The sequence below is a fragment of the Anas acuta genome, chromosome 6 (assembly GCF_963932015.1).
Source record: "Anas acuta chromosome 6, bAnaAcu1.1, whole genome shotgun sequence".
Taxonomy (NCBI): domain Eukaryota; kingdom Metazoa; phylum Chordata; class Aves; order Anseriformes; family Anatidae; genus Anas; species Anas acuta.
In genome coordinates this window covers 436,993-456,278 of record NC_088984.1, presented here as the reverse complement: position 1 = coordinate 456,278, position 19,286 = coordinate 436,993, and the positions used below count along the sequence as shown (strand labels likewise).

At 36.5% G+C, this 19,286-nt stretch overlaps 1 protein-coding gene across 15 annotated transcripts in view; it reads left to right on the top strand.

Annotated features, from left to right (window-relative positions):
• TANC1 (tetratricopeptide repeat, ankyrin repeat and coiled-coil containing 1) overlaps positions 1-19,286 on the top strand; it is a 114,577-nt gene that overhangs the window by 65,045 nt on the left and 30,246 nt on the right. For 12 of the 15 annotated variants that reach the window (XM_068686859.1, XM_068686858.1, XM_068686860.1 and 9 more), the window contains 6 exons: positions 5,547-5,648; positions 7,324-7,445; positions 9,092-9,281; positions 13,595-13,852; positions 17,190-17,315; positions 18,661-18,942. In XM_068686859.1, the coding sequence (XP_068542960.1) occupies positions 5,547-5,648; positions 7,324-7,445; positions 9,092-9,281; positions 13,595-13,852; positions 17,190-17,315; positions 18,661-18,942 (1,080 nt within the window). The remainder of the gene's footprint in view (positions 1-5,546; positions 5,649-7,323; positions 7,446-9,091; positions 9,282-13,594; positions 13,853-17,189; positions 17,316-18,660; positions 18,943-19,286) is intronic. The other 3 variants (XM_068686855.1, XM_068686868.1, XM_068686866.1) reach the window with 1 other exon arrangement.

The window sequence follows — 19,286 nt, the reverse complement described above, 5'->3', positions numbered from 1 at the left end:
GAAAGAAGTTTTTCTGTCCATAGCAGGGAAACTGATTCCACTGTAAAAAAGAACAGAGTTAGTGGGGATATTGGCAAATATAGCATAATAGGAAACAATCATTATTGACTTCTTAAAGGAAAGTCATGACCCCCAAAATTGTTGGAATTCTTTGAAGGAAATCATGTAGACAAGTGATATCTTAGGTGGTGAAATATCCCTGGATTTCTAGGGGGACCTCTCCAAAGAAGAAATTGAAGAAATTTAACCATTATGGGGTAAGACAAAAGACTTTAATTTTTATGTTTAAATAGTTACACAGAGGATCATCTGCGTGCTGGAGGGAACATGCCAACAGTTACGTAACTGCTGAGATTTAAACTGTTCAATGCATTTATCAACTGAAAAAGGAATGCATGGTAAAGTTGTAAAGTGTGCTGGCATTGCTAAGTTATTCATGGTGGATGAATACGTAGGTGACAGAACAGCAGGTGAAGTTCAGTCAAGGTGAATATAGGTGTTAATGGGGAGGGCGGGAGTCCTGCAAATTTCACATAATGTTGATGAGAAGGAAAGCCAGTTCAGAGGATTAGGAAGGAGACGGCCACGTTGCAATAATGCTGTGGAAACTTCAGCTCTTCAACAGTCAAAAAACAATCCTAACAGTAAAAAAGGAAAGGAATAGTTCATAAGCCGGAGAGAGTATTGTTATGCTATTGTATCAGTCTGTTGTGCTACCTCAGGAAGATTCTGGTAATACCAACTTCAAAAATCTATAGTTCCACTAGGAAAGAGCTAGAGTAGGGCAGCAGGAATGACTAAAGTTGTGGAATGGCTCTGAACTATAAATTATTTAAATTGATTTGACTGGCATTTTTCTGCCTGGAAGAAAGACAGTTGGTGGGAAAAGGAAACTATGAATACTGTTTCATGTATATTTCAATATTGTGTTAACTTGTAAATTTTGTGGATGCTGCAGATTGGTAAAGAAATGACTGGGTAAATTTGTGGAAAGAAAGTCCATCTAATTCTTAAATAGAAAGGGACCACTTCTAATTCAGGAAACTATAAACTTCTAAACAGAAGTCAATAAAAGTGTACCGGGACAGTATGTTTTCTGTAACGTAGATTATCATAGAATCATTTAGGTTGGAAAAGACCCATAAGATCGTCAAGTCCAACCATTACCTAACACTACCAAGTCCACCACTGAACTGTGTTTCCATGCTGTGGAATTCTCTTCTGGTGTTTGATGTTGATAAAATAGTGTCCCAGATGAACCCTTTATCAGACTCAGTACAATTATTCTACACTTCTGGAAAACAGCTTCCATTTTGCAGATACATTTTGTCCTTTTGGTACAAAAAGGAACTTTGTTTCATTTCTTCATGCATTAATACCTGTGTCCTCTTCTAGATTAGTGCATGAAAATAGACTTAACTGTAAATTTTCCTATTTATTGTAATGTGTATCAGACTTGAAAGTACTCTATGTCACTCCTAAATCAGTTTGTGAGAAAATTTAACTACATGTCTGCTCCACAGCCTAAAATCTGAGTAGTAAAAATACATCCTGAAGATACTTTAATTTTAATCTGTTTTATATGACTACATGTTGTTCTGGTTTTTAGAATGGTTGTTTTTTTGTTGTTCAACTTTTGATACATTTAACTATACTCCTGCTTACAAATAATAGGTATGGACTATTGTCTCCTTAAAAAATGTGATGTTGTTCCAAAGGAATGTATTTTTAGCTGTCTTCACTAAGGCAAATACCCCTAGTTTTTGTTAGGAAATAGTGCAGAAAGGGCACCATCTGGTGATAGTTGGTAACTAAGGTTTCTTTTGGTTAGAAAAATGTTATCATCTCATAGTCTCTAGATAGAGGTATAAACATAAGTTTACATTTGCCTTAAATTCCATGCCCTGTATTCCTTAGCTAAGAAATTAGGTTAGCACCATACTCACATATTCCACCTCCAGGTGGAAGTCTGAAAGAAAAGGTAGGTTCAATAATGAAATGCCTCAGTGTTGTAGAGCCAAATCATCTACCTGGGGAACAATGTATGTAGGCCTGTGATGTTGCAGGTCACATATTTTTCTGGTCCCTTGCAGTGTGATGGGAAAACATGTTTCCCTGGGGAGCCTGAGGCCGAAATGTAGAGAATTGCAGCTTTTCTTAAAAGTGGACATTGGCCTTAAACTACCCATGGAAATGAGCAAGAAATTGATGCAGATTTTGTAGAGGTATTGTAGTGTCTGAGGCTACTGCCAAAATGAATCATAGAATCATTTAGATTGGAAAGGACCCTTAAGATCATCAAAAGTCCAACCATCAACCTAACACTATCAAATCCACCACTAAGCCATGTCCTTAAGTGCCACATCCACACACCTTAAATACCTCTGGGGATGGCGACTCTCTGGGCAGCCTGTTCCAATGCCTAGCTACCCTTTCCATGAAAAAATTCTTCCTGATACAAACCTCCCTTGGCACAACTTGAGGCTGTTTGTCAAGGTATGGGACACGTAGTATGGCTACAGGTGTCATAGCTTGAATATGCTATGATATATGCTATGATGCTATTTCATGATAAAATATGGGATGCTCAGAGAACTTTGGGATGCTCTTGAATTTTGAGCCAAGTAGAAGACGACTATCTAAGGACTTAAATTGTAGCCAATAAAATCACATTATCAAAAGCTGTATGGTACAGTTAACATCAATCCTGCAGTCTTTCCCTAGTGCTTTCCAAGTGGTATTTACTTTGATAGTGAGGGAGATCTGCTGACCAGAAAAAGGAGGAAAAACTGAACAACAGAAGTGCAGTCCAGAATTGTACGCTAGCATTAAGGAGGATAAGAGGAGGGAAGCAAGCTTGCTGGAGTTGTTTTTGCACAGTGTTCACCTTGCACACCACATACGAAGAATAATTGTCAAGACACAGTTCTATTTTATCCAGCACTTTGAAGTATTAGAGACTGTGAGAGTAATGACTCATCCTTCTGTTACTGGTGGGAGAGGAAGAAACAGAGACCTGAGGGACGGAAGTAACAAAGAAGCAATTGGCATGGTGGTAGTAGCACAGTGAGGCGGTTGTCCCCTAAGACTGAAATTCAGTTTGCTTCTTTTTGTTGTTTGGAGCTTTTTTTGATCACTTTCCTCTGAATCCAGTACATTATAGACTATTTTATTTTAAAACTATCAAAGTATCGTGAACTGCACTTGGTTTACAAGCAACTATCTCTAGCTTTCTTGAAGCTTTCTGGCTTCAGTTCTGGCTTTCGTGAGAGGCACCAGACAGTGCTTAAATCCAGAGTTCTGGCACCGCATTACAGTGTAGACAGGGAAGTAACTGGGACTCAGGTCCTGAATGGGAGCATTTCCTGGCCTGTTGCTGTATCACTTCTCATTAACAGTAAGTTCAAGTGTTTGCAAAAGGCCTTCCATTATCCAGTCCTTAGTTCTGCAACTGGCAGAGGCAGGAAGTGAAACTACTTGGAAACTGCAGAGTTTAATAATAACAAAATCCAGGTTCTGCCGCGGTGTTATAGCCTGCTTCATACAAAGCTTACTGGGTTTGAGTACTATGTATTATTTTACTGATTATTTCCTATTTGAAACAAACCCTACCTCCCGCCCCTCCCCCCAAGACAATGAAGACAAAAACCATCAAGTAGCCTTGTCAGTAGTTTGTTATGGAGAAATATATGAAATATATTTGTACTTGAATATCACCTTCTATCACCATGGGATTGTTGCCGATGAAGGGGGGTTCTTGGAAATACATCTGTGGAATTTGATTCTAGAGCTTCAGTTGCTTAATGCTTGTCAGTGCAAAATTAACCAGTTTAACCAGAGAAGACGCTTGACTGAGATCTTGGATTTCGTTTTGCTTTCAAGTGTATCATAAATTTGACTAAATAAAGAATCTGACAGGAATTTTTGTTGAAAGTTTGTTGAAAGGACAGTTTGGAATGGGCAGGGTGGAACAAAAGCTTGTGGGGAGACCTATCATTTCAGGATCTGGCAGACTGCTGAAGAGCATGGCAGTCCTGTGAGCCAGTCCTTCCTCTGCTGTCAGACAGTATTTGAAATTGTCAAAGCACTTTGCAGTGCTTTTTAATTAGTAATGCTCTTTAATTACATTTACATGAATATTTCTGTTCAACTCTGGCTACTTTCAGTTAGATGGGGACAAGTGGGGCTCAAAAGAAGGGTAAATCATTACCTGTTTCCAGAGCTGGGGAAATTCCTGAAATACCTCTATTTCAGATTTTTTTGTTAAGTCTAGTAACCGACTGTGTTTCTAGGGACTTCTAGCTAATACTTAGTTTGCTCTGAATGAAACATTAGAATCACAAACTACACCTCCAGCTCACTAAAACCTTGAAAGTTTCAAATGGCTTTATTAGACACATTACAAAAAATAAAAATGGGATTGTTCTGGTGAAAATTTAAGACAAAAATACAGGTTTAGTACCTTCAGTTTTCAGTACTGCGGATGATGATATTTCCACTCCCTATTCCGTTCAAATATCTTAGCTTTCTAATGTGTAACTTTGCAAAGTTCCCTGTTTATGCTTTTCCAAAACTCTCAGTGTTGCAAATGCTTTTATTGTTATAAAATTCTACTGACATATTTTTTCAGGATGTGGATAAATACATGGTAGAGTTTCAGTTCTATGACATATCAATGTAGCAGCCTACCTTCCAGTACTATCAATTGCTAAATTAAGACGAAAATTTCTCCTTAGTGTTTGTAGTGCAAACAGATGTTGATGGTGAAAGTACCGGTATGCTTTTTCTGTTAAACCTTTAGAGGGCAGCATCGTTCCCTTTTAGTTAGATACTTTGCTGACCAGAAGCACAGTTCTGTAGTTAACATTTCCTGCAGTTGCTACTAACCTACAAACCCATGTTCAGCAAAAAATAGATCCATAAACAGCCTGAAACCAAAGCATGAAGCTAAAAGGGAGAGCAAAGAGAGAATCAGTTTGATTTTTCAAAAGTGTGTTTGTGTGTGTGTGAATGCACCACTCTTCTTACTGCTTTTTTTAATAGTAGAGGTTGTGTATTTAAACTTATTATAAACTAGGAATGCTATTGTTTTATGAAAGCAGAAATTTTTAGTGCGATTTTTTTTAGTGTGCTAATTTTGCAAACTGTGTGCCTGTAGGATTTCTCGCTTAGTTTCAGAGATACTCCTAACAATATTATCTTCTTGTTATAATGGAGAGTGAAAGCTCTACAGAGGAGGCCCACTGGAAGTTACCCAAGTTTGAACATGGTAAAGTCACTCACGGTATATATACTGGAAACTTCCAGGACTGTCACAACAAGCAGACTGGTTTGATTTTCTGCTGGGCTTTATGTTCCCAAAAGCCCAAACAGAACATTTCTTTCTCACTAGTGCAGAAGCACAACAGCTCTTGAGTTCTTACAGTAGCAGCTCTGCATGTAAGAACTAGTTCCTCTACTTTATTTGTCTCCGAGGATAGACACTTTACATTTGAAACTTGTGGTCTATCGGGAAACCTTTGATACTCAGCTCTTTCCCATTGCAGGTCCGATCAGGAAGCCCAAGTACGTGGAAAGTCCTAGAGTGCCAGGTGAAGCAGGTCTACTGCTGAGAAAAGGGGCAGAGCAAGGAGAACCCAGTCAAACTGGTAAGAATCTGTTCAATGATACTTGGTTTAGAAGAACAGCTATTCATTTCAGAGTGATACAAAGGATCCCGCATAATAATGAAATTTTGTTTCTTTATTTGTAAGAGTGTTTGGCAAATTCCATATGCTTGTACTAAGGAGGGAATGCTTTCCATTATACTTACATGATCTTTATAACTGTCTCAATTCTTGGAATTGTATGTGTACTGCAGGTAAAACAATGTTGACTGTTGCTGATTACTACGTATTGCAAAGGCCAACTAGATTTTTTTTAATTTTTATTTTCAGTGTAAACTGATTCCAAGTGTGTATCTCTGCACTGGATACAATGCTTCATTTTAGAAATTTTGTAAAAGCTTGCTAAATATGAAGTCGGTAACAGCAGACTTCTGTGTTGGCAAAGCTGGTGAAAGCTAATTCTCTGAAGTTAATTGGAATTTTTGAAAAGTTACACACACTCATCTCTTTCTCCCTTTCATCACTCATTCTTTGAGATGTTCCTCAATTAGGGTCTTTTTGTTACATGAAGTCTCCAAACTATATACTGGTAGAACTGTTTGGATGTCCGTACTGTCTTCCAGGTGTCTGGGAGCACATCCCCAGGCTCAGTGCCTTGCTCAGACTGCACTGATTGGGAAGCAGCAGCACAGATGCTCCTGTGCTTTTCCCATATTATAGAATCTGGTGGTAGGTAACACAGCTGGTGTTTCTTGAGCTAAGAATTCCTGCTGTGAGGAATTTCTCAGAGTCATTAGAGGATGCTCCCTAATAAATTGACTATTTATACCCGAGGAAAGACAGGCCAGCATATTATCCCTTTTTAATGGATAAAAAAAATTAAATACCATATGAATGTTTTTGTTAAGGAAGAGCTTATGCTTTGGTAGGTGATGCCAAACTGTTGATATCAAAGAAAATAGCAGGAGATGGTAGTTTGTGAAAAGATTGTGTTACCTGTAACAATCAATGACTGTGTTTTCATTCAGGGTCGCCTCTTTTTGACCATAGTGTTTCCTTATATCTGTTGGATAACAGAAGGTACTTTAAAACACTGTGCTGATAAATATTTTTGTAACCACAAAAGCTGGGAAATCTAAAATAGTGTCACCTCCATTGCATAAAAAAACAACAAAAAAATAACGGTATTGGTTGCAATGTTTACTGTGAAATTGTAAGACTGAGTTATTAACCTCTGCTTTTCACATTTTTGATATGAATTAAACTTTCTTAAAATTACTGGAATACATTTTCAATCTGCCCCTGAACTTTGATGTTGCTGAGTTTATTGCTGTTGATACATGATAGTCATTGTGTTGATCATCAGTCCAGTGATGAACTGTTTGTCTTCATACAAACAATTGCACTTAATCATTTCTGTTTTGACTGGGGGGGTAGGGGTGGTGTTTGGTTGGCTTGGTTTGTTCGTTTTTTGTTTTTTTTTTCATCCCTTAAATTTGTGCAAATATGCGGAGAATCCAAAAACCACGAACAGTTTTAAGTCTAATGGGCAAAAAGTTAAAATGGCATTAGCTTCTCTGTTAGTTAGACATACTGCTGAGAGAAGATCCAGTGTTTATATTTAATTGTACTTTTTCTGCCTCTTGTAACATTTTCCAAATACGAGATTAATTTTAACAATTTTAACCAACTTCCCCCCTACACCCTGTCTCCAAAGCAAAACCTGATAAAGACTCGAGCTGTTCTCCTGCAGCACAAGAATTGATGACAAGATTGGGGTTTTTACTGGGAGAAGGGATCCCAACTTCTGCTCATATAGAAGAGAAAAACGAAGCCATGGTAGGATAACAGAAAACAACATATTCAATGTTCATCTTACTTATGTTATTTCTTTATTTTCTCTGTTTGCTAATTGTAGTTACTTGATAATTACCACATCTATTTTAATGGGCATATGGTAATGGAATTGTAAATGAATTATAACAATCAAGTTGCATGTTTTGTTTTCTTTTAATTGTGGGCTGATCTTGCATTCTTTCTGTAAAAAAAAAAAAAAAGTTGAAAAAAAGAACAGACTCATCAGTCTTGGAGGCTAAGTCTAAGCTACTATGAATCTGAAGAGCAGCTAGGGTTCTTTCTGCATTATTTCAGTATTTAGTATCTTTTCCTGGTATTCTCAGTGATTTATGAGAATGGAAAATTTCAGTGGTTTGCTAAAATCATGTTTTGGGGGCATCCTTTCCTTTCCAAGAAGTTCACTTCTGTTTGAAGGGTTTTATTGTCATGTAGGAGAAAAAGTGGGGAGAATCAAGTAGCTGGTAACTGTATGAAACTCATCTGCTAACCTAAACTGCTTACTAACTACCAATCTCTCTCTCTACTTTCTTCACTTATTGTCCCAGACCTGAAAATTCTTAGTGCATTGGATTCCAATGATAGGAAAGGGTGAATAAGATTGCAGTACCAGTGGTTTTAACACAAATGTAGACTGGGTGGATGATGGATTGAGATCCACCCTGAGGAGAAGGACCTGAGGGTGTGGCATGTTGGGGGATTAGGAGCTTAACATCAGCTGGCAATGTGCACTTGGAGCCCAGAAAGCCAACTGTATCCAGCTGCATCAAAAGCAGCGTGGGCAGCAGATCAAGGGAGGTGATTGTCCCCCTCTGCTCTGCCCTCATGAGACCCTGGTTGGAGTGCTGTGTTCAGCTGTGTTATTGTTCAGCTGTGTAGGCCCCCAATGTAATAAGAAGGATGTGGAAGTATTAGAACGAGTCCAGAGGAGGACCACAAAGATGATCACGGGGCTGGAGCACCTCTCCTACAAAGACAGGCTGAGAGAGTTGGGGTTCTTCAGCCTGGAGAAGAGAAGGCTGTGGGAAGACCTCATAGTGGCCCCCCTAAAAGGGGCCTACAGGAAATCTGGGGAGGGACCCGTTTTGTTGGGGATTGCAGTGATAGGACAAGAGGGAATGTAATTAAACTGAAAGAGGGTAGATTTAGATTAGATGTAAGGAGGAAATTCTTTGCTCTGTGGATGTAAACTGGAACTGGTTGCCCAGAGAAGCTGTGGATGTCCCATCCCTGGAAGTATTCAAGGCCGAGTTGGATGGGGCTTTGGGCAACTTGGTCTAGTGGGAGGTGCCCATGGCAGGGAATTGGAATTGGATGGTGTTTAAGGTCTCTTCCAATCCAAGCCGTTCTGTGATTCTATGAACTATGCTTCACTGCAGCTCTTCGAGTTAATAATGAATTTCCCTTTTTTGTTTGGGAATAACGAGCAATATTTTAGACTTCTAAGACACATTGTAAGAGTTATTTGAAAACATGTCAATAAGGCTTCAAATCAAAATAAGGGTTCCCTTCTTGAGGTTTTTCCTTAGAAAATGTTTTCTTTGCTTTGTTTAACCTTTTTGCATCTAATTTTCGGCACAGTATTGTACCGTCTTCTGTGCAATAACTATTCATTTTTCTTCACACTGCAGTGTACAATAACCAGTCAAGGTGTCAGTCCATGTTCTACCCTCACAAGCAGCACTACATCACCTAGCACTGATAGCCCATGCTCAACTCTCAATAGCTGTGCTGGCAAAACAGCAGCCAACAAAGGTAGTCCCTGTGGAACCATTAGCAGCCCTAGCTCCACCCTGGAGAGCAAGGACAGTGGAATTATAGGTAAGCATCCTAATTAGTAATGCAATTAAAATAAATCAACCTTATCTTAATACTGCAGATCTGAATAGCTGCTTCCTGACAGTGTTTGATTTTTATGCCATAGCTGGATCCCATTTCATGTCCTCTGTACTTGAAAATTGAAATCCTATTTCTGTAACAGTCGCTGTTGTTAGATGCACATTTCTCTTCTTTTGCTTTCATGGTGCAGTTCTAATTTCTGCATGTTTTCCTTTTAAAATAATTTCCTCTGTTTGCTCCAATTCTTATTTTTACTTCTTCCATTGTATTTGCCTTTACAATACATTTCCTAATAGTGAAGGACAGAATACGTTGAAGCTGGTTTGATTTTCAGGGGAGGAAAAATTAATTAATGCTACTTGTTGTGAGGATAATCCAAATAAAGCTGTTTAGAAAAAGTTCAGACATCAGAGTAACTGGCATGAAAGCGAAGTGTAAATGGGTCATCAAAGAAGAGGTGAAATTGTGGGATCCTCTGCAAATTGGATGACTGAACTGAGGTTATGTATGCATATCCAACGTGGTGTCAGCCATCATTAGATAACTTTAGCAAGTCTTTTCTGTATGAAAGAAAAGCTATGAATTCTTTGATGCCTTGTTTGTACCATCTTCTCTATTTCTGCTCCCTGCCCTAGTGAATCCTTATCAGTAAAGCTATCTTCCTATACCTTTGAGCGTTCAGATGGCTGCTTTAATATTATTCTTTGGACGGCCAGAGTAAGATGTAAAAAGCATAATTTTAGAGTTGTTATAAACTGTTGTAAAAAGATTTATTCTTTATTGATTTAGTCAGTTTTTTAGAATGGACCAATTGGTTGAGAAGTTTGTATTTAAACTTTATTTTGTAACAGCTGTTAAGCTTTAAAAAAAAAAAAAAAAAAAAGGAGGGGAGGCAGGGGGAGGAGGAAGGAAGGGCACAGTATGCCCCCTAACCTGAAGCTTTCTCAATCTACAAAAGCAAACTTCCAGTTTTATTTAGGTCTAGCAGTGTGACAAAAATTAGGGATGCTGTAAAATAAAGCAATTCTAAATCTTAAATGCCTCGATTTAACAATATAAACTTAAGTCATGTTATTGTCTTTGTGAACTTACTATTTTTTTAATTGCAACTTTTGTTAATAGAAGGAGTTGCAAGTGAAAGTGGTATCTGCCAGCCTGCCTGCCTGCTGTTGTGAATAGTGACTTGATTGTTGTTATAGTACTTGCCACGTACTGATAATTAAGTTTCTTTAACACGGTTAAGAACATATAATCAGTACTTCTTTGCAAGTACTAATACACTTCACTCTGGCTTTACAGATGTTCTTGAATTTGAAAGTGAAGTAATTAATAGTAGTCATATGTTACGGCATAACATAGTTTTTACTGGTCATTTACCCTAAGAGAGATGGTTATCATGGGTCAAAAGTTTAATTTATATAACATCGTAGAATATCCCAAGTTGAAAGGGGTCTACAGGGATCATCAACTCCAACTTCTGTATTTGTATAACATTTAAGTACTTTGTTTTTAGGAAATTATTTTGTAAACTTCTTCCATAGCAGACTTGCTGCTCATGGATTCATAGATCTGTCATTGCTTAACTTGAGAATAGAATCCATTAGTTTTAAGCTTTGTCAGACTTTACGGATTCCTGCTTCAATTACACTGGTGCATGTATAAAACAAACTGAAATGATTGTACAAGTGTGTATATTGCTATAAAATACAGCAGTGTATGACTACAAGAGACAGTAATGTTTTTTGTTTCAAAAAATATTTATCTGTTGGTATACTTCAGTCATTTCCTTGTTTCATATGTTTTATAGTTACTTTGCTTTTTTTTTTAATAGAATAGTTCAAATCAGTTCTGCGTATGACAGATTTGTGAGAGCCGTACAATTACGGAAAAACAGGTTTCACAGATAGGACACGGTTACAAAGACAGTTCTACCTTCATAACTACACCAGTGCTTTACTAACACTGTAAGTGATATGTAGATATTAGGCAATTTACTTAGATATGTTTCAGAAAAATTTAGGATTTCCGCTTCTTCGATGTGTTCAGCCCAATGTAGAGTCGTCACATATATACGTGTAACACTTAAAATCTTAGCCTGTGGGGAGTCCACAGTTCAGTTCACACAGATATTATTTGAACAAGTATCGATTGACTGTTATTTTTCCCTTGGTTCCTATTCATCCAATGTTATATTTTTCTCTGTTGCATACATTCATAAGTAAGCTAGCAGTTATAATGAAATACTTTGTTGTAGAAGCTAGGTCAAAGTAAAAAATGTATAATGTGATAAGCTTTAACTTTAGCTGAAGTTAAGTTGTGAAGTTTTAATAATACACTATTTTCTTTCACCATTTCAAAGAATGAAATAAATACGAAAAGTCCCCCAAATCAGACCAAAATAGTGGAAAAACAAAACAAAACAAAAACAAACAAACAAACAAACAAAAAACACTTTTCCTGACCTATCAAGCGTCTTCTTTTTTCATGTTTTATTTCCCCTTATTAATACTTGTTTGATTGTTAGTCTGACCTAACTTTTTTTCCAATATAATTTTGAGTGATTAGGCATTCTGTCATACAGACATGCTGTTCTCATTGATTTAGGTGAACTTTCAAGCATTCAAAATACAGAGTGATCACTTAAATATTTGTTGTTCAAATATTTTGTGAAACTTCAATGTAAGTATTGAAAATATTTTAAATTAAACAGAGTAATTTCCCTATTAAACATACAATAAGCAGTATACATTTGCAAAGCATTCTTGTGCAAATATATTAGTGGAGTTTTAATAAACGTCAGTACAGTAGATTCTAGAAGTATAAATTCTTCACACTTTCAGATATTGTAGGAGACCTCTATTAGTTATAGCTGTGCCCCCAACCAACAAACTGGACTATCTGGGGCGCTGTAGATAATGCAGTTAAAAGTGGTTCTGCTTTCATTGAGCAAATTGCTACAGCAGTGGAAAACTACTATTCTGTAATGCAGCATCCAAAAAACCTGTGTAGTCTGCAGCTGTCATTTAGCTAAGGATCTATATAGCACTGTGTTGTATATTTTATGGCATCTGGTACTTCTACAGCAAAGAAAACCACAATGGTACATCTTACTACTAAAGAGTTTCACATAGTACAGAGAAATTATTTGTAAATGTTTCCTGATTTGTTTATAATAAACAGAAAAAACTTTTTTGAGCCTCATATTTATTTTATACAGTAGTACATTGAAATACTTTAAAAACGGAAATCAGAGTGTTTAATCTAAAATTTCATTCATATACTCTACTGGGCCTGATCAAACGTGCATCTAGCCTTGTATTCTTTCTGCCAGTGAAATGTAGCGGGTACTTAGGAAACCTTGTAGAAATCTCAGTTGCAGGAAGTGTTCTGTCAAGATCAGTTTGTGAGGTATGTGAGAGTCCAGGCTGACTGCCACCCTAAGCTGTCTGTGTTAGGTGAGCTAGATCTCTGAACAGTATTGAGGTTTTTATCATTTATACAGGATGTTACAGTATAAACAATACTGTTGGTCACAAGTAGGCTTGGGGCAAGCCTTCTGGCTTATGATAGAATGGCCTGGGTTGGAAAGAACCTCAAAGATCATCTAGTTCCAACCCCCCTGCCATGGGCAGGGCTGCCACCCACTGGAGCAGGTTGCCCAGGGCCTCATCCACCCTGGTCTTGAACACCTCCAGGGATGGGGCATCCACAACCTCTCTTTTCTGACTTCAGGAAAATTGTGCAAATGTTTTCAATGAATTGAATTTTGAATTCTGTTTGTAAAATATTTGACTTTAAATGTATTTTTTTGATAATTCACATTTTTAGTTTCTGTTCTTGCTCTAGGTGCGCTATTCTTATTTCTTACAGAGCTTTTGTTTCTGTGTTTACAGAAGGGTTTGGAAATTTTCAAGATATTATATAGATTTTTAAATTTTAAAAGAAATTGAGACATATTTTGAGAAAGTAATAGATCTGTCATACAATATCATAAATGTTTTGGTGTTGTTTTTTTTCCACTCAGCACAGATTACACAGATTTAAAGACGTACCTAGATTCTTCTGAACATTGTTTTTTTGGTCTGCTTTCTGAAGTGTTTTTTCCAATTTGAATTTTTCTAAGCTCTGTTGTTTGGCTTTAGTTAAGTAATATTACTCAAATTAAACAAAATATCTAGTGGAGAACTACTTGACTGTTATCTGCAGGCCCTAAATGCCATCTGAGTATGAAAATTATAATGCACAGGTGGGTTGTTTTCCTCTGCTGTGTACTTCAATTTCTTCTAATTTCTCAGCAACGATAACAAGTTCATCAGAAAATGATGATCGTAGTGGATCCAGTTTGGAATGGAGTAAGGACGGGAGTCTCAGAGCTGGAGCACATCAAGGGATTAGTCATGATCGAAGAACAGATAATTGTTCACCGGTTGCAGAAGAGGAGGCTATTGGATCTGCTGAGAATTTGGCAAAAGAAGTAACAATGGGAGAGGGTCCTGTTCCTTATACTCAAAGTTCTGGATCTTTGATAATGCCTCGTCCAAACTCTGTTGCAGGTAAAGTCCTGAAATAGAAAAATGGATGTTTTTGTTAATGATGTGATTTAGTTAAATCTGCTTCATCTTACCATTGATGTTATATTGTTAGTTTGAAAGTGTTTTCGTAGGATGCACATAGGAAAAAAAAAGCATAGTTTCTAAACTGAATGGGTAAGTATTACTTAAATTGTTTAAAATTATCATACAGAGTGTTCGTCTTGTGTTTAGTAGGTATTGGTTAAAGCAGAACTTTGGGGACACTTTAAAATCCATCAGTCATCCTAGGATTCTGTATTGTATCAAAAAACACCTCAAGTTTGTTGTTTTTTCTGTGTGCTCACATTCACTAGAGCTGTAAATCTGATTAACACTAAGACCAAAATGATATTTTGGTCTGTGAACCATTAACACATATCACTTTATTATTATTATTATTAAAATAGCTATGTGAAATTCTGCATTCTAGTTGAATCATTCAATTCAGAAAATGTGAGTCTGTTTAGTTATGATAGACACATATGCAACCTCAACCTTAATTTTTATGTGTTGTAAAATACAAAAATCCCTGAAAAAGCACATCTCACTTGAGCTATAGTAGTAGAACCTATCAAATTCCATTTGCTTACATAAATATAACTCTGCAAGCAAAATGATCTGACAAAGTGCTCTCCTGAGCGTGGGTGCCATATATGAGACAGTAGATTTAGCTGACAAGTTAGAAGAAAACTACTAAATGCAAAGTGAAGAAAACTTCAATAAAGAGGTTAGAGCTTGGGTGTTGATGATTCCTAGAAAGAAGAGGGGAAGATATACTTAATAGCAGCTATAAAATGTTGCTAATAACAGGGAGTATTCTAAGTTTAAAAGAGGAAAAAAAAATGCTGCATAGAATTTTCTTAGTATGATAAGTGTCATGGGGGAAGTACTGTTAGTAAACCAGCTTTTGATGTTATCAAGAGCAATCTTTTGGCATATAATTTGCTAGCAACTTTGAGAATTTTTAAGTTCTGACAATACCACTTTAAATTTTGGACCTGTAAAGTTATAGATTGTGAATAAGCACTAGTTCTGTGTTTTCATTGTGAATGTACAAACATGCTGGTTTGCTGAAAAACGAGAAACACTCTCCTTTTCATTTTTGAAGGACATATATAGAGAGTGTTAGTTTCTGAAAAGTCCAGGAAATTGTAATATACTGGAACTGCAAAAGACAAAGATGCTAATTGGCAGTTCAGTGTTATTAATTTTTTAATACTTGTCAGTAATAGTCAAAATCCAGTGCTAATACAAAACAGTCTTACATTTAGTATGGTTCATGAAGTGTCATGAAAGATACTGAAACCCACACGCTGCAGTCTTGACAAATATAATTTGAGGTTTTAAAATACCGTAAAAGTTATTGGCACAGTGTTTCAAAAACAATGAAAATTATGCTGTTGAAGGATTATTTTGCAGCAACATATAGTGATAAGAATACAGTGATAACCGGGTTCACAGCAGGAGAGTTACCAAGATTTTTAGCTTAATTGCTATGCTTTCTTTTGTGTTTATTCATTAGAATCATGCTGTTCACAAAGTGAATTTCTCAGAGTGAGCACTAGCAAAGAATTGCAATGAATTAAGTATGCCTGTAGCTATTTATATAATTGTAGAATTACATGTTAGAAGCAATATTTGAGTCTGCTTTGAAAATGGCTTTATTTAGCTGTAATTTGCCTGTTGAATGAGCTGACCTATATCTTTTATAATGCAGATAAGTTAATGCTCTGTGCAAAACTGTCAAAAGAACTGTAATACCCTTTTATAAGTAGTTCTAGTATCTGATGTTGTAGAGATTTTGGCTACAGATTCTTGTGAAATCTAGTGCTCTAGCTGTAGATGACTATAGCCAGACTGTTTTCTGGCATTTGAGTGCCAATGCTAAATATCCCTTTTTAAAAACTGGACTATTTTGCTCCATGTGCAAGAAAAATAATTGATTTTCAGTACCCTTGCAGATAAGAGACAGATGAAGCTGGTCTCTTTCTTTTTGAACATGAGATTGGAAGTTGTCACACCTCCAATCCCTGCTCAGACAAGTAGGTGTCTTGTTTTAGGGATCACTGAATGTGGCTTGCTGTTACTGCATTCCCGGTTACTATGTCTGACTTCTTATTTTGGTGGCCTTTCCAGAGTTCTGAGATGGACCATAAACCATACTCTGCTCTTGCTTTCTCTTTTTATCTTATGTTATCCTCTTCCTAAAGAAAACTTCTTAGTTCATGATCTTGACGAAGTAGATATTCTAACTCCTGTATCATATGTTAAGTTCATGTACTCTGGTTATGATTTGGAGTATTTATGCTGCTTGTGTGCGATTTACATTCTCTCCAAGTACTTCATCTGCATGTCAGTTTAAAACTAGTGCCTTTTGGACATAGGTCATGCTGATTCTGGGACATGGCTGGGTAAGAAGCAGGCAACCACTTTCTTTTTAAGGGTGTTGGAGCAGTACTGCATAAATTTTGGGAAACTTGACTGTTATAGCTGTCTGAAAAACAGGTTCTCAGATTTTAGCTTTGGCTGCTCTTAGACTTAAAAGTGCATGAGTTTTATAAATGCTATAACATGCTAAAATGCTGTAACTTCAACCTCTGCAGCAGATGGTGGCTGAGCAAGTATTTGTGAAGTGATGCACACAAATTCTGTTACAGTTCTCAGAGTGACTTATACAGTAGAAGTATTGCTGTATTGCATGCGTACAGTGTGAAATCAACTGCTGTTGCAGATGGTTTCTCAACAAGAGCTTTTGTATGGTTTAGAGCTCTGTTTATCTATGCAAATGAATATGGGGAGGCTTAGAGAATTAATGCAATATTGCTGATGTCCTGAATGTGGTGGAGTAATGCAGTGTCTGCTAGACTAATTGCATGGTACAGATTGATTGCAACTTGGAAAGAAATTGAGATGAAAGAATCAGGTAGTTCCTGTGTTTCTGTGCAGAAGTATTGAAATTTTACTGAATAATTTGTACCTTCTGTTTGTTTTTTAGCTTCTTTTCAGGAATTTTAGTGTCAGTTTAAATCTTGATGTTAATATTTTCATTAAATACATAAATCAATAAAACTCAAGTCTGACTAAAGAACACCACTCTTCAAATGGATATTTCAAGGAGATAGCGTAGTAAGAAAGGATCTCTAGAGAGAAACTATCAGCTTTTTCTTTTTTTCTTTTTTTTAAAGTAAAAGTTAGCTAAAATCGGTTAGAAAACATATGAGTATGTACGATGTTGAGGAAAGAAATATAGTGTATAACAACGCTCATTGTAAATTATACTGTAAGAAAAATAAGCTTCGATTCTTTAATAATACTTTAGCAACAAGTTCTACCAAACTGGAAGATCTGAGTTATTTGGATGGACAAAGAAATACTCCTTTACGCACTTCAATTCGCTTGCCTTGGCACAACACTGCTGGTGGAAAAGTGCAGCAGGAAAGTAAAGGTAAATATTTACATCTGCATCTGTCTTGGCACGGTCACAGAATTGCTAAGTAGTTTCATAACATAGACTTTCTAAGATCTTTGTAAACACCACTATCCTACAAAATTATATTGTATTGTGAACTTCACAGATCACTCAATATGTCTGAAAATAACGTGCTTGTTCACACTTTTTGCTGTTCAGAAATTGAATGTGTGGCTTTTAAAATATAAATCAGTGTATTGTTTAACTAAGTGTGTATAAGCAGTGCTGTTCAGACCATGTGAATGTCCAAACTGAAGTTGTGTAATACCAGTGTTAAGGAAAGACTGATTTTCATGGTTGCCAGATTTTATCATCTGCAATACTTACGTAATAGCATACTACAATTTGAGAGACTACACTGGATTAAAAATCTTCAGACACTGTCATTAGAACTGTGTTTTAGGAAGAAAACTGATCTAATACCATTAGATATGTTAATGACAAAAATATTCTTTAATATTTCTGGTCTTTGAGTCTGAAAATAGCAAGGTTATGTTAAATGCAAGTGAGGTGGGGAATATTTTCTTCTCTTAACTAGCGTAGTCATCTGCAGGTTCTGTTAACTGATTAGTAGCAATTAAAAGCAGGAAAAGATTATCCTGTTGTCTTTTTCACTTATGTTTTTTCATATTTGTTGATCAATGCTGATGTGTACCATTAGATTTAGTTAATGAATCCTCATACCGTTATATTAGTGAACATCATGTTTCTGTAAGTTTTAATGTATTTAATGCAACTAAAACCAAATTCTTTTCTACTATATATCTTGTCACGCATTCAGAAAATGTTTAGATTCAAGTAATCAAATGTGACCACACTTTTAGCTGTGCTGAGTACTTTCTGTTCTTATGTCTTCAAAAGTACTGAAAAAGGAGATAGTAATTTTTTATAAATTTTTATAAATATTTTATTAAAAAAATATTTTTTCTGGTTTAACAAAGAATTCTTCTCTGTACATTTTTCTGTACGTTTTTACAGCTTCGAAGACGTGCTACTGAAATGCTCAGCAGTGTAACTCATTTTAAATTGGAAAATGTTTGAAACTTAAGAGTTTATGGAATTATTGATGCACTCTCAAATTCAATTGTAAAAAATATCCTGAAATTATACTTGTAACTTATTTATAATTTAATTTACGTAGGAGTTATGGAGGTGACCGAAACTGAGCAGACCAGCTTTTATTATTTTCATGGTTGACCTCTAAAAAGTCTGATTATGAACATGATCAACAAGTCACTTAACAAAATTGTCTTCTGAAGAAGTGGTGTTCTATTGCAGAACTAGTTTCTAATAAACTTTTCTCTCTGCCACCTCTTCTCAGCACGTTTCGTTCCCTATAAGCCTCAAGATATTTTGCTGAAGCCACTGTTGTTTGAAGTGCCAAGCATAACAACAGACTCGGTGTTTGTTGGAAGAGAATGGCTGTTTCAAGCAATTGAGGAAAAAATGAAGAATACAGATCCAGCAGAGAACCAGGGAGCAGTCATTACTGGAAATGTGGGATTTGGGAAAACTGCTGTTATTTCACGGCTGGTGGCACTTAGCTGCCATGGAGGTCGCATGAGGCAAATAGCTTCAAATAGTCCTAACTCATCCCCCCAAAGTAAGTCCCTTCTCTGAATAACTGTTTGGGTTATTGTACTGATAATGAGTCAGTATGTTTGCTTTTCTGACTTAAGTTACTAGGACTTCACCAACTCCTCCACAAATGTTTTTACACATACCTTCCACATAATGTTACCTACCATGGACTTAGCCCATCAAAAAGCAAGGAAAAATGGAGACAACGTAGAATCTCTTCCTTCTATCATGCAGTGCATACCCCAAAGTATTGGCAGTATGAGAGCAGAATTCAGTCTGCTTACTAATTAGTAAGCTCCCCTGGGAATCTGCTTTAGAAGCCATTAGGATCCATTAATGCTGGTCACTTTTGAAGTACCTACCACC